The sequence below is a fragment of the Cydia strobilella genome, chromosome 3 (genome assembly GCF_947568885.1).
Source record: "Cydia strobilella chromosome 3, ilCydStro3.1, whole genome shotgun sequence".
Lineage (NCBI taxonomy): Eukaryota > Metazoa > Arthropoda > Insecta > Lepidoptera > Tortricidae > Cydia > Cydia strobilella.
The window spans coordinates 20,006,587-20,022,761 of NC_086043.1; the positions used below are offsets into that span (position 1 = coordinate 20,006,587).

The window sequence follows — 16,175 nt, forward strand, 5'->3', positions numbered from 1 at the left end:
CTGTATGATAATACTATTACTTATTCTGTGGCTCTAACATCCAATCTTCCATGCGCTTTTCCTAAAGCCTCTAAAAGTAACACAAAGCTTTACTCTTAAATATGTGATGAGTTTTGAAGGCACCTGCTTAAAATATACAAAGTTTAATGGAAATCCACGTTAAGGTATAGGTAATGGGGTGACATCGGAGTGAATACATAAATATAGGGGCAATGCAAACACGTTTACAAGGTAAAGTGAACCTTTATTGGGTTACGCCAAGGTTTGTTTTGGATTGTTTCGTTTGAGTATAGTTGAGCAACAAAGGCTGGGGATAGATGATCGCCTGTATTGAGGTGAGATGCACTTTACAAAGAACTTTTGGAAGTTGGGAGTTTAAAACAAAGCGATTTACTAAAGGTAGGATGGGGACGTTTGAAACACTTTATGTTCAATCGCCCGTAACTATTTAATTTTTACAGTTAGAAGGGTATGCGCTTGTATTATTAAAGGTTATTTATTTAGTTTTTAAATAAAATGTGTTTGAGAAGGCTATCGCCCATGGTTGCGTAATGAAAGGGAGTTAAAGAGAATGTGGAAGAGTGGTTCAATTGCCCCATAGGTGTGTTAATTGAAACACTATGTGGGGTAGTCTGTCACAAAAAAAAATACAGTAACTTGTTTTTCAACACACTTGCTCAAAACGACGTTTTTATTCCACCGATTTTTGGCTCATAATCCTAGATATTAAACACGCGTGCTCTTTCAGTGTATTATTCCACTCGTGCTTTTTCATTATATTATCCGACTGAGTTAAGAAGCTAACTGATTGCTAATAATATGCATGGAAAGGGAGCCTTCTTTAATTGGTCGGACTGGCGGGCACGGGCGCGCCCGACCGCCTGCGCAGTGCGCGGCCCGGCCGGCCCGCCCGCCGCGCCGCCCGCGGCCGGGGCGAGCGAGGGCCGGCCGGCAGTACGAGTATGACAGATGAAACACACAATACTAATTGTTTTAACTATTAAAATTTGATTAATATGGAAGTTTCTTTTTTTTCTCGCAAGTGTGTTGAAAAACGTCGTATGAAACGCGTGTGCATTGGTCATTACACACACCGGCTTTCTTATTGCGCGCTCGCTTACAGCTCGCGCGCACAATATCGCCTCGTGTGTAATGACCAACTTAGCACACTTGTATCATAATGTACTATTAATCCAAAACTCTTGAATCAAAGGCAGCATTATCTATACTGTCAACGTTGACAAACTACTTCAATAATACAAGATAAGCTACATCATGTAAACTACTAGCTGCCTATCAATCCTGCGCGCCGTACTATCAATAACGCAATTAAGCCCCCGCGACACGGTCCGACGGCGATAAAGGCGGGCCCACACGTCACGACCGCTTGCCGGTGCCTTTTGTCAGACGATTGGCGTAATGCTGATAAAATGCATAGTCATTAATTAGTTTTGGATAACATAGAGGTGTTTTTGTAGACAGGTAGTTGTTTTATGTGGTAGACACATATTATTATAGGTACTTCGCTTAAAATAGGTATGCTTTTATTATCGCGATGCGAAAACAATGAGGGCATTTACATTGAACTATTTAAACATACTTATTAATAGAAAATTAGCAAATAATTATAACAATTTTTTTATAAATAATTAACAATGAAAAACGTGTTGTTGTTGTAAATGGATACATTCAATTTTATTGTACAATACTTCCTTTTTCAATAGGTAATTACTTCCCTACAAATCCAATTCATTAAACCTTTAATAAAGCAACCCTAATAAAACACTTGAACGTGCGTTAAGGGACCCATCGACACATACCTACACAGTCATTAAATTTATCACACTGCCAGCGACCCGCTAGGCGGGTTCTCTGGTCGTAGATACAAACATTACAAACACGTAATGTGTACCAAAAATAGATATAACTCCGTAATAGATGGATACAGTCTAAGGAAAAAACGTGCCTCGAAAATCAAGAAAATTTGATTCTCGATCAGAGGGCGCTACTAGTTTTGGCCTACAGTCGTATAGATGGCGTTGACGGTTTCGTTTGTTATTTAACAATTTTAACGAATATCAGTGAAAGAACATGGGTCATAATCATCAAAATAATTAATGCAAATAAAAAAAATCATTTATCTATATTTTAATTCATTTTATCGTATTTTTACAAATCTTCAATTTTAGTTTTAAAGTGTGTCGACAGATGGCAGTGAATTTACTGGGGTTACAAAATTTACTATGACAGTACCGCTCTAGTATAAGTTACTCTATGTGTGTACTTAAATAACCTAAATACGTATGTTTTGCGTAAGACAAATAGGTAGTAATGTAGTATGTTTAACGTGGTAGACGTTAGTTATTATTCCAGAGACCGGCCCGCCGGCCGCTAACTATAACAATAAATACTAAAACAGAATAAAATAAATATTTAAGTAGGGCTCCTATACAATAAACGTGATTTTTTTGCCGTTTTTTGCGTAATGGTACGGAACCCTTAGTGCGCGAGTCCGACTCGCACTTGGCCGGTTTTTTACTATAGAGTTGGCTGCGCGGCCGCGTAACGATAGATATTTATAAATATATTAATAGGCACTGAGTAGAAGACCACGGCACGCTCGATGTCAGTAGATATTAAATCTCCCCTTGTAATCAATCAGTATCTGGCGATACCTTTAAGAGGCCGTAGTCGATTTTGGAGCAAAAATGTAAAATTGATAGATTTAGTCGTTGAAATTATACACGTTTTGTTACGTAATATCTAAATAACAAGTATTGATTTCTATTAGCACGTCTTCTCATCTTGCCTTTTAATAATGAGGTCGGGAGCGTGCGTCACCGGTAATGCATGAAGAGAAGAGGCAGTTTTTAAAAATTCATCAAAAAATCATGGTGGTAAATTATACAAATTGATGTATAAGAATAGTTTCAGCAAATGTTGTAGATTGTTTAAGTATCAAAATTACGTTGAAATTAAGTCGATTTTCAGAGAAATTGTCACTTGTTTTGAAGAAATTTCTGGAGAAATTTGATTTCGTCTAACTTTCATTTACACTACTTCAAAGTCATAATAATAAAAATGTAGAACTAACTAACTCCGCTGGCTCAGCGACTAGAAGTGAGTCTTGGCCTTCGATACGAGTTGGCGCCAACACGTCCTGTTTTGTGCGATCTCCTCCCAGTTTTCTGCTTGCAGGGCGCGTAGATCTTTCTCGACTTGGTCTCTCCAGCGGTACTTGAACGACCTGCTGAGCGTCGACCTATGTGGCGTCCAACGTAGGCCCATTTGGCGTATACATTTACCGTGTAATATACCTATAGGTATAGGACTATAGGTTAGACCCTTGCAGGTCAGTGGGCAATAAATAATATTCCCGTTTACACTCGGGAATACCCGATCGAACCCATCGACGATCTCAAAATGGCTACTTTCATTACTGGAAATTTATTTTTGTTTACAAGGTAAAATACCTTCGTGTAATTTGGACCGGTGTAAATATTTTATGCATTTTTGTTTGCGGTAAATGGTGAATGTATTTAATGCCAGGATTACACTTATAAGTTTTACTTACGTAAGTAGGGACACAGCTATACTACAGAATGAGATATGAATATCGTTATCTCATTCTAGCAAATAGCTTTGTCCCTACTTACGTAAGTAAAACTTACAAGTGTAATCCTGGCCTAATTGTACATTTATTTTTACGTTCGAGTCAGTCATATTTTAAAAATGCGTCCGATAAATAATGTGTACATTTCATGAAGAATAATTATTTTATTGTTTTAGTTTAAAGCTTCAGTTTTATTTTTTGTAGTATTAATTCCCACACTGCCTACATTTTTAATAGACATGTGTATTTCTACAAGCATAACCTTGTTTTATTTAAATACTAGCGATCCGCCCCGGCTTCGCACGGGTAGTTCAACTAATTTACACGAAACCTTTACAAATTATACATATAAACCTTCCTCTTGAATCACTCTTATCTATTTAAAAAAACGCATCAAAATCCGTTGCATAGTTTTAAAGATCTAAGCATAACAGACGGACAGACAGCGGAAAGCGACTTTGTTTTATACTATGTATAGTGATGATAAACAATACCTTATTTTACAAGAAAAAACGTATAAAAATACTTAATACAAACTTTACCACAAATCGATAATTTGTCTCTAAAGGGGCCCACTAACTATCAGTCCGCCGGACGATATCGGCCTGTCAGTTAGAACAAAAATTTGACAGTTCCGAACAACTGACAGGCCGATATCGTCCGGCGGACTGATAGTCAGTGGGCCCCTTTACCTCAATTTAAGATATGTGTCGTTTCCAAGCAAAAAGTCTCACTATTGCTTGCCATAAGAACGCTTCGACAGGTTATTCGTATAAAGATACAAGCAAATCTCGTCCTTAACTCCTTAAGCGACAAAGTGGGACCTTTGACTAAACTTCGGCACATTACCTACATATAAAGCAAATAACAGTACCTACGCTTTTTTATAAAAACCTTTGAAACGCTAATACAAATACGGATTCCTATTCAGTAGGCAGCGTAGAAATTAAACTTTGGGATCTACAGTTTATATTAATTTAGAAAAATACATATCCTAATTCCATAAATAAAGTCCTATTCTTACAAATTAATTACAACGCGCTCTACCGGGAAACCTCGAAAACATTTTCCTCTCAAGCCTCCATAGGTCCGTATCCCGGCGACCGGCAAGGAGCCCGGGCTTCCCCCGCCCACCCCCGCCCCGCACGGCCTATCGATCCGCGGGTCAACATACAACTCGTGCTAAGTGCTAACCGACCCAACCACTGCCACAACACGGAATTATCCCAAAATTAAACATATACTCGTAATCTGGCCTAATATTTAAAAAAAAACTGTTTTATCTTGCACAGAAGCACCTAGGTGAGTTTTTTGTGTTGTACCTATGAGCCATTCATGACTGGACTCATTCATTGATAACGTATACCCAAATCTCTGTGTTGTTAGTGTTTTATTTTATTATACAGCTTTCTAATGCAACTGCAGTGGATTAAAATATAAGATTCTTTGCAAGAAAATTGAGGTCAGTGCAATTTAAATGTCAATAGATAGGGGAAGAAATTAGGTCGTCTGCTCTCATTAAAGATGACAGATGCTGCGTTATTCATGTGACGGACTGTGAATAGAAATAGAATAACTATAATGAGGGGTTCTAGAATTTTCTAGATGTATTTATGTTTTTACTGCAGAATTTGCCGCAGAACGAGTGACGTAAAAGTGCAGTGCTGGCATTGGAGATTGTGACGTCATTGATAAGGGCGTATTTGGCGTCTACGTAGAACTATGTACATATCTTTATATAAAAAAAGCTCTTTATCCTGGCAGGATCGCCATCAAATATATCGTCTCGAGCAGGGGCAGAGAGTATATAGTGAAGCACCTTAAGTGTGATAGATTAAGACCGTATATTCTATAAAAACCTGCCTATATATACACGTTAGGTTGAGCTGACACAAGCAATATGCGTTTATGTTGCAGTAAACCAATATATTACTGCAAGACACTGAAAGTGGCTAATTGCCATATTACAGACATTACAGTTATATAGTTTGTCAAAGGACTGTCTCATTTCAAAGATAGACAGAGAGAATCATACATCTTTGTCTTAAGTACTAGCACCCAAAAGAAAACGATGAGTATAGTTTTTTTTGTTCTTATTGCAATTGGGTTTGACCAACTATGTTTATGTTTTACCTAGATTAGATGAACAAATTTTTAGGAATTCCTATACTAAGCTTTACGGTACTCTCATCCAACGGTTCCATATCATCTTGACCTTACACGTCCAGATCTGACTAAAGTATCTGGACGACCCAAAAAAGTAATCCTCCTGCGCAAGAAACAACTCCGTGGTCTTCCTAGCTTACGCCAGCTCCAAGCTGCGGATCCTTTAAACTACCATCAGATGAGATCCTCATCTTACTTATAGAGAGCAAACTAACATCTTGCTTATTGAGGCCATCCAATTTTACCACAATTGTTAGTCTTTGGGTCGGTTGCACCAAATCGTTTGCCACCGTTAAAGCGTTGGCTAAATTTTATTGTCTGAGAATTGTATGAGATGTTTTATAGATCTCTGCTGCGTGACGTTGATCAGTCTGTTAAATGTGGTTGGTGCAACTGGATCTTACTGTACGACCAGATCATAGTTACACCTTTTTGCCATATTAACCATCTTCTTTATATTTGACAAAGAGCTTTGCTCTTGTCCGTGGAGCAATCTCGTCCGGTCCTCTGCCAACTTAAACTTCTGGTATGACACGACCTGAACCTTTTCTTTTATTTGGTTGAAATATTTTTTACTCGGTCTTCCTCTTCTTCTCTTTCCCTCTACTTTTCCTTCTATGATGTTCTTAAAGGAACAGGTCGTGTCAGATGTCCAATTAGTAGATACTCCTCTTGTATTTTCTAGTCTTTATTATATTAAACCATAAATTCTCAAATTCCAGGTACCTGTCGCAGAAGCCGACACTCTCCACGATCACGAGCCACTCGCGTCCGACCGGGACCTTTTCATCGACGATGACGGCTCGGGGCTAGAGATCGACGAGTCCTCCGGTTCCGGCTGGGGCCCCGGACCCGGGCCCGACGACGAGGACGGCCGCGGCTCAGGTGACAGCCGGCTCACGCTGACGGATGACGAAGACTACCTCCCGAAAACCATCCCCACCACCACCACCACAGAAACGCCGATAGTACCGGAAACTGTAGCGCCAGATTATGTAGATCGTGAGTAGCGCTTGCATGTGTTTATTTTGCGTAGTTTATTGGATAAGAACTTGCTCAATCACGCTATTTAATGCTCCTTTTGGGAAAATTTCGATTGAAGTAGAATATTTCTTGCACAAAACGGACTTCGGACAGTGTTCTAAAGAAAGAATCAAAAGAAGATGAATTGAATTAATATGTAGTTATATAAATAGGTTTAGCGTGATTATGCTAGTTCTATGACTGAGAAGTGGTTTGAGTTCGGCATCCATGATTAGAAATTGTCCACCTCAATTTTAATTAACTATGCAACATTTAGTACCTTCCTGTGCATTCAAGAAGAGTGCATAGAATGGACGTGAATATAAGTAAGAAGTAATATTTTAAACGAATGATCTACAATTAAATATAATCATCAGACGTAACTATTTGGTAACTATTCAAACTACTTCTCATTTTAAGCTCAATATTTGATTTGTGACAAGGGTTAAAATTGTTTTCAGTGTAGTCCTGTCCTCTTAAGCCTAATGTCCTCTTAATTTTAACGTGATCCTTTAGTTTCAAAAAGTTATTGACAGGACTGATGCAACTAAAATAATTATGACCCCTAAGCGATTATAAATAAACAAGTAAAACAATGTTCTACTTGAAAAATAATATTACGTAAACATTTATTTTAGCCAAATGACACAACGCGATGGAAAATATTTGCATATTCCGTCTGATAAACGCAGTAACTATCAGATACACGTAGGTCCATAAATACTAACAAGCAAAGATAAGAGAGAGATGGAGAGACTCAAATTTTGAATGAAAACAATACCTACTTAATTTTTATATTGTCCTACTAACATCGACTATCTGGCAACTGACCTTGAATTAACATTATAATACAATTGGCACACAATTATCAACTATTCGCTAAACTCAGTTTCCTTCTAAACGCGCGAGACGACTGACATGCCATTAATAACGTATTAATTAAATTGTGTTTATTAATTAATTAAATGTAGAGTTTTAAGCGGACCTAGTGCGCCGGTAAGTGGAGTGCTCGCAAAATTTTATATATTTTTTCTTTGCATGAATCGATGTCATCATGCAGTTAAATTAAATTTGAATCATCCCATTCGCATGTACCGGTTATATAGCCCGAATCATCTGAACTCATCCATTAGTTTAGAGCCTGTTCATCGTGTCTTGTAATTAGATGTTTGATCTTCATTACCTTCATGTGTGCTTTCGGTGACCATCCTATCCTCTAAACTCCGAAACCTGGGATGTAAGTCTTCGTCATCCGAAATACCGTCTATTTTTCTTATCTCTTAATATAATTTTTCATTTCTTAGTCTATGATAATGTCATAAGTCATCATAGAAGTTCCACGTTTAGTTATTATAGTTATGTATAATTGGCAAATACTCGTATTAACAGTGTCAGAAGAAACAGGAAATATGTATTAAGCATAAATCCCGTAGGTATTTAACCTCCTAAAGAAAAAGGTTAATATATAATAGTTGAAAATCCTATGAATCAAAACATGACATCATTAACAACTCAAGAGTAATGACTAATATACATAATCCTCTAGGAAATATTTTAAGTGTCATCATCAACCTAATAAAAAACTGAATTGTAAATATAAGAAACGACAGAACTAAAATTATAATCTGCATACTGAGTGTGCATGCATGAGAAAGTTTAGGTATACCTACCTACTTAATCGTTGAAAATAATACCATAACACTTTCTAAATTTCTAATGGCATTAGTTAAGATAAGAAGGTTTTACAAAGTTATGTTTCGGCAAGGAGCTATGATTTCGAGACCAGCGTTTATCATTTATTAAAAAAACCATTTCTGACTTAAATTCTGACGTAAGTTGTGTACGGTTTCCAGCTCGCGTGCTCGACGAGAAGCAAGGGCCCGGCGCGGACACCCCGCGCGGCGCGGGGGAGGAGCAGCCCTCGCGCCCCGACCAGGACCCCATCAGCATCTCCAGCGAGGACACCAACCCGGGCACGGTAAGTATACCCGAAATTCTGTTACCAAAAATGTTTGCACTGGTCTTAATGATTTTCTTATCAACTTACGCACGCAAGCCCGTGCGTTATTTGTTATAAGATCGGTTCCGAAGATCTCCATATTGACCTACGTTTGTAACATGCAAAAAGGAGGTTTCCTTCATCAAGCGGTTGGTTGATGAGATTGTAAGGTGATGAGCAAGACTGGATTTTTTCGACGTAGTTATTGCTAACAAAGGATGGCCACAACGTCAAACAAGTAATGTTTACTGGCTTACTGGTAAAGTAGACATTACATTACATACAAGACAAAGCTCAACGACGTGGCTGATGATCGATCAAGTTTACACATCGAAACACATTTACATTCCGAAATATCAACAAAAACATGATTACGGAGGAAAATCACGCCATACAAAAAGCAAGATAAAATCTATTTCAATATGAATATAAACCTTGTTATTTGTCACATTCCAGGACCAGGACCCCTCGGGCACTAACGTGGGCGCCGAGTCGCGGCCGCAGGACAACGTGGTGTTCATCATGAACGCCAAGGCGGAAGACCGCGCCACCAGCTTCTTCGCGCAGCCGGGCATTCTTGCCGGTCAGTATTGTACAATTTTCATAGTAGACTAGTGACATGAGAGCAATGATCAAGACTTTGTAGGCCTTTCACCCAAGGCCAATCATCACGGCAATCTTTGAACGTGGTGTTCATAATGAACGCCAAAGCGGAGGACCGCGCCATCAGCTTCTTCGCGCAGCCGGGCATTCTTGAACGCTCTTGGGCAAACTTGGCTCTAGTATAGCTTCATGTCGCAGCTAGGCATTCTTACCGCGCAGTAGCATTTCCTTAATGGACTAATGACATGAGGACAATAGCCAGGAATGTACACAGAGCTAAGATATCGTAGCTATCAAAATTTCTATGCTTGTTTGACACTTTTGGATTATCTTTGTATTTAGACTCGTTCAAACCTTGTGTAAAATTAAATGGACTGACTTGAACAATAAGATCGTCTTTCTTGTAAACAAACCAATGATACCGATACACCAATGATCGCGGGATTGCGATGACTATCACACCAAAATGCAAACGAATAACTGACTTGGGCAAAGTAAAAAGAATCGCCGTCTACGAAACCTTACAAATGTACCTACATATGTATCTAGAACAGATTAGTTAACCCTATCCAAATAAACTAAAATTAACTAAACTAAAAATCTAAATCTGGGCCCCTGTGGCATGGTGCCGAGGATGCTGGCAGCATTTCCTCGCTGAATCGCTATGCTCAAGCGTTGGGCGAGGAAGCTGCCAGCCCTCTTATCCCCGGTCCCATCCACCAGCCGTTTCGCCGTTTCTCCTATCCCCATATCCCTAATGTAACTAAATCAGGTAATGGGTACTTGGAACTAGTGGGACTACAGTTGGCTATTTTAAGACACGCAGTAACTATGTGGTCCCCAATTGATACGCTGGGAACTTTACTTTAAAATATTTGGTTTTACTAACACGTTGTTATTTATAATTCCAGCTGTGATCGGCGGCGCTGTAGTCGGCCTCCTCTGCGCGATCCTCGTGGTGATGTTCATAGTGTATCGCATGCGCAAGAAGGACGAGGGCTCGTACGCGCTCGACGAGCCCAAGCGGAGCCCGGCCGCCGCCTCCTACGGCAAGGGACAGAACAACCGTGAGTTCTACGCGTGAGACCACACAGAACAAACCCTGCCACGTGTTTACTAGTCGACGGACCGACCCATACTGGCTCCCACTCTACAATTAATTGATGCCGCATCAAAATGGTGATGGTGAACGATGGAATCGCGCACTTATCTCACTACTCTTCTAACTTCCAACCGAGAAGTATGCTGGGAAGTAACAATGTATTCATAATACACGTGGAAGCCTTTTTAACATCACTAGAAACAGATTTCCGCGTGTATTGGCTTGGGATTTTGGATTTTACAACTTGTAAGTTGTAAATTGATATGTAACTGGACACGTATAGAAAACTTGGGAAATGTCCACCCGAGAGAAATGGTATAAGTGAGCGATTGCATCGTACTCTTATAAAACTACCTAAAAGGAATGGTAAATTCATAATGTGAGTATAAATTAATTGTGGATAGTGGGTGTAATAGCCACTTGGCCGGTCATTCCATTTTCAAATTTTGAATTCCTTCTGTTTGTAGCTCTTTTGTTAACGTGGCTAAAATTGTTCTGTAAACCAATGAAACATCAAATCGACGCTTTTTATTTGAAAAATTATGACACGATTGTACTTGAACGTATGAATCAAGTAGAAACATAGTGTAGGACGAAATTGTGAAACGATCACTGAGGCAAAATTTCAATTGTTTTCTGACTTCAAGTACTGAGACCAATGTGGTTGAGTGTTTGATATCATTCTGTAGTTGGTGAATTTGAGATCTTGTACCTCTAGAGTTGTCTGTAAAATAATGTGCCATTCGCTTCCTCTTCAACTGTATATTGCCTAACTACGCGTAGATCTACTCTACATACTATAAAAATCTCAAAAATATCTATGGATACGTCCATTGTTCGTCTATGATGTATGTGTAATATAATTGTGTAGGAAAATAGATCATATCGGTTATTATGTGTACGTTTAAATGAATTCTTATTACATATCGCTTCCATGAAATATACCATCGAAATTTTTGAAAAATATTTATTTAATATTGGCTGTAATTAAAAAATTGAGGCTTTCAAAATATTGATGTTATGTACTTTTTGGTGTTCCTTTTGTATTTAGGTTACTGTAATATTTTGGGTAAATATTCTTTTATTTTTTGCACTTTTAGCAATTGGGGTTTCGAATAATATTAATTAATGTTATATTTTAGCATAAGCAATTAAATTAAATGTATACAGTGAGTAAATGATTTTTAAAGAACTACAAGATTATTTCAACAACTTGAATATGTATCAATGTCCCATATTCAAATTTTATATTTAACTTATTAATTTTGCCAGTACATTTTTATTTTATTTTAGACGTTAATTTTGCTGACTGTATACATTTCGAGATGAATACATTTTGTCACTTAGGCTATGAACTGAGGTTTTTCAATTATACAATATAATTTCATTATTTAGTCTTTATTTGTTTTTTCTATTATCTACTTTGACATTGCCGAATATACCATCCAACTTGGTCTGATGCATTTAGTTTCAACCAAAAGCGTGAGACCTGTCAGTGACGGAAAGAGTTTTTAACAGTTAATTTGATATTATGGTTGTGCAACGAAATATATATTTTAATTCTACTAATTTGTGATTTGTCTTCAGTTATTAAACACTTGTGCCATCTTCAATAATTTATTTAAAATAGTAACGCGTTGGCTCCAAATGAATTTTAATTTATCAAATAATTAATGAGTCAATTAATTTATTTAGCGTAAATTAAAGCATGTGTTTTATGACTGTTATGCAAAAAAACTAACATAATGTTTTGTAAGGATTCAATAGATGGTCAACTATTGTGTTTAGTAAATTAAATACTTGGTATTTTATTTAAATTGATGTAACTAACTTTAACATAATGAATTTATAAATATTCGGGAAATTATAAGCACGTATTGGACATTTCATTAGGATCGTAGTGGTTGATAACCATATATTTTCTTGTTGTAAACTGCATAATTAAATACATACATAAACTTACCAGTGGAAAATTTCGTACTTTTTATTTGTAAGTATGAAATAAGGGAGAAACACAAATGCAATTACAAAGAACAGTTTTTATAAAGACTTGAGCTTATGTCCAGGAAAAAACAGTACCTATTTATGTCTATATACACATAATATGTGACGTTTTCAACCAAAAGGTACCACATTGTCGCTTGTCGATAAGGTTGATTTCAAATTGAAGCTATATTGAAATAGCGCCTTATTGACAACCGACAATAAGTACTCTTTTATATGAAAATGGCACATATATGTATAAACAGCTAATGTGCATATGTTATTATTTTTCAACAGTTTACTCCAAGAAGAGCAATTATTTGAGAAATCCCAAACATTCCTATCGGATCCATATTATACTATAAGCAGTAGCGAGCCAGTGCTCTCTTAGGCCACTTATTTGAATGCTAATATAGATACTTAAACTATATGTATCCAGTTTTTTAAATGTGCTAAAGGTGCATCCACAACGTAGTTAACTTTAGTCGTGCAACGCGCATTAGGTGACTTACCTAGTTCCTTTACTAATACAAAAGTTAACTGAGGTGTGGATGCACTTTAACACGCCATTGGCATTGTCTAATGCTACAAGAAATGAGATATGCCACAAATTAGCAAATATTACTAACTAGATACTACGAATTAAAACATGTTTAGAAAAAACCAAGTAATAATTTTACTGAAACTTGAACATCTAAATTAGTATTCACCTAAGAGACAATTAGTGTATAAGGATTTGTACATTGTAATTGTAAATTCTTTTAGACTTAAACTGAGTAATTTATACATAAATAATTATACTACAATAATTATAGTATGGCTAAAACTGAAATATTTAAATATATCTAACAGTCCTTAACTATAATAATTATTGAAAATTGAAGTAACCACATTAAGAGACATGATACAATTCTAAAAATTTAACTTAAATGATTAAATTGTGTAGACAAAATTGATGTCTCTTACATTATAATTGAAAACTGAATGGAAATGACTTTATCAATATTTCCTAAGAATGAAATTTTGATAAAATCGTAAGGTTACACGAAGTATTTTTACAGAAAAGTTATGCCACAAATACATAATCATGAAAATGCATATTTGTGCCGTTTTCAATCAATAGGTACCACATTGTCGCTTGCCAAAAGGACGCTCTGACAGGTTATTCGTATCGTGGTACCTTTTGATTGAAAACGTCACATTTAAACACCATAATTATGACAGCAAAGTCACAACCTAGGATAGTTTGTTTGAAATAATACCACAACGCTTGCCGATCATATGTACAGCCCTTTCCAAAAATTACTTTACTTAATAAATAGAGGACGAACATAATAAGTACATAAATTTGAAAACCCCGCTTATTAAGTAAAGTAGGTAATAAAATAAATATACAGGGTGGCTAAAGAATATGTGCATTCCCGTTGCCAGGGAGGTTTTGGGATTATACTGAGCAACTTTTACTATGGGATCAACCACGAAATCGCGAAAAAAAAAATTGACCGCCCCATAGAAAATGGACCCGCCAAAATGTATGATACAGCGAAATTTTTTTTCGTGTTGATCCCATAGTAAAAGTTGCTCAGTATAATTTCAAAACCTCCCTGGCAACGGGAATGCACTTATTTTTTAGCCACCGTGTATATGAATCAGTCGTATTAAATAATTAAATTGGATGCAAGAATTGCCATCTTACTGTTGATTTATGCATAGAGTTATTATTACTATAGAGAGGCCAAACAAACAATGAAATCGCCACAAAATTCATGGCGCTTACGCGTTAGGTCGCGAGATTCACGCTCCGCTTCTATGATTTGATGTCAAAACAACAACAACTTATGGCGCAAAATACTGGTTCTCTGTGCCGTAGTAATAATAGTTCAATGGATGAATGTTACAATTTTGAAATACTGGTTCTAATAGTACAGAATGATGGAAGTTTGATTCGTGAACAGTAGAAGTGTCATTGCGATTGACTTTGAGAATAATATTTGTTGTTCTCTTACGTGATTTGTTGAATGTGGACAGGAAAAGATGTAGGTACCTAATGGACAATACAGGGTGAAATTTTAATCACCATTTTTGCCACTTTGGCATTGGTCCCATAATAAAAGTTGTTCAGTATGACCTATAAAGTCACTACGCAGTATGGCTGGTGATTAAAATGTCACCCTGTATACTATGTAGTCCAACAATACGACATTACGTATGTCATACTTGAGACATTAATAATACAAAAGTCAAATTTTAGACACGCCACCTGTAAGTTAGACTAATATTAGGAGGCCTAATATCATCTAATATAGGTAATGAAAAAGCTTTAACATGGCTTTGATATTTGTATTATTAAGTATTGATTCTAATCTAACATTGCACCAACTTTGCAGCGACAAAGTGTGAAAGCGTCATATTTTGTGGCACTCCACACTCTGTAGCTTGCAAAGTCGGCGCAGTTAGCTTGAACGGACAAAAGAAAAACGTTACCTACATCTTTACTAATCTCAATACCAATAGCGACTGAAGTCATACTGCTATCTCTTTTATGCTTGTTCAGACCCAGCGTTATTGAAAGGGATGGCATTAAAACTTTAGTCGCCACTTGGTACTGCGACTATATTGCTGTTATTCTACTGTTCATATTGTGGAACACAAACAATACTATCCGCAAATCAAACTGGCGTGGCGACCGGGGGCGTACGACTTCTCATGCACGCTTACGTGGTCGTGGGAGGAGTGAGAGAGATAGTGATATGACTGCGGTCGTCGGTTTGGTTCTCATTCACGCTTACGTGGTCATGGGAGGAGTGAGAGAGATAGTGATATGACTGCGGTCGTCGGTTTGGTTTGCGTTTAGTATAAACTAACGCCTAGGATATGGTTTAGGCATAACTTATTATTGTCCACCTTGTAAATAATGCTCCTTACACTTAATATACAGGTTATTATGAACAATGCGTTGTTTTATTTTATTTCTTACCCTTTGTTAGGTATCATATTGATTCATTGTAGAATAACTAAAACTACTATCAAAGAAGATATATGTGGTATTTTCTATAAAAAGGGACCTTATTGTCGATGGCGCTTACGCCATTATAAACGATGCTCCGATATATAGGTAAATACAATGCCGCGCGACGCTGTGCAGCGTAAGCGCCATCGACAATAAGGTCCCTTTTCATAGAAAATATCCCATATAGGATTATATATAGCTCCATGCCGTAATCGGCAGTAGTAGGGATTCGTGCGTTCTGGCTCAAACTTGGGGGGGTCAAACAGCCCTGGTTTTGGTTGATTACCTTTTTTTTAGCAGCCACACTATCTACCTCAGGTGTTACTTGGTGTCAGCAAGTGGGCGGGGTGTTGGCTCAAGATGGTGCTCTCCTATTGGTCGTTGAGTTCATTAATGATTCTCATTAGCTAATTACATCCATTAATTAGGCCACACCCCCCTAGTTGAAGTTATAAAGTGGGCAGGGATCTTGGTTCTCAATGGTGCACTCCTATTGGTCGTTGCTATGATGATGCTCATTCCTAATTACATTCGTTAATTATCTCACATCGTATCACAAAGTGAGTAGGGTGTTGATCTTAGATAGCGTATTGAGACTCATATACAGGGTGGCAATTAGAATTCTTCAAATACCTAGTTTTATTAAATATTTACGTTCAAGGGGGATACGATTCAA

At 37.3% G+C, this 16,175-nt stretch overlaps 1 protein-coding gene across 2 annotated transcripts in view; it reads left to right on the forward strand.

The window, feature by feature from the left end:
- Nucleotides 1-15,441, forward strand: part of LOC134756082 (syndecan) — a 524,733-nt gene extending 509,292 nt beyond the window's left edge. The window contains exons 2-5 of one of the 2 annotated variants that reach the window (XM_063692890.1): nucleotides 6,502-6,781; nucleotides 8,656-8,780; nucleotides 9,258-9,384; nucleotides 10,316-15,441. In XM_063692890.1, coding sequence (XP_063548960.1) covers nucleotides 6,502-6,781; nucleotides 8,656-8,780; nucleotides 9,258-9,384; nucleotides 10,316-10,488 — 705 coding nt within the window. In that variant the 3' untranslated portion in view covers nucleotides 10,489-15,441. Of the gene's footprint in view, nucleotides 1-6,501; nucleotides 6,782-7,568; nucleotides 7,799-8,655; nucleotides 8,781-9,257; nucleotides 9,385-10,315 lie in introns of those variants that run through there. The other variant, XM_063692891.1, reaches the window with a different exon arrangement.
- The last annotated feature ends 734 nt before the right edge of the window (nucleotides 15,442-16,175 follow it).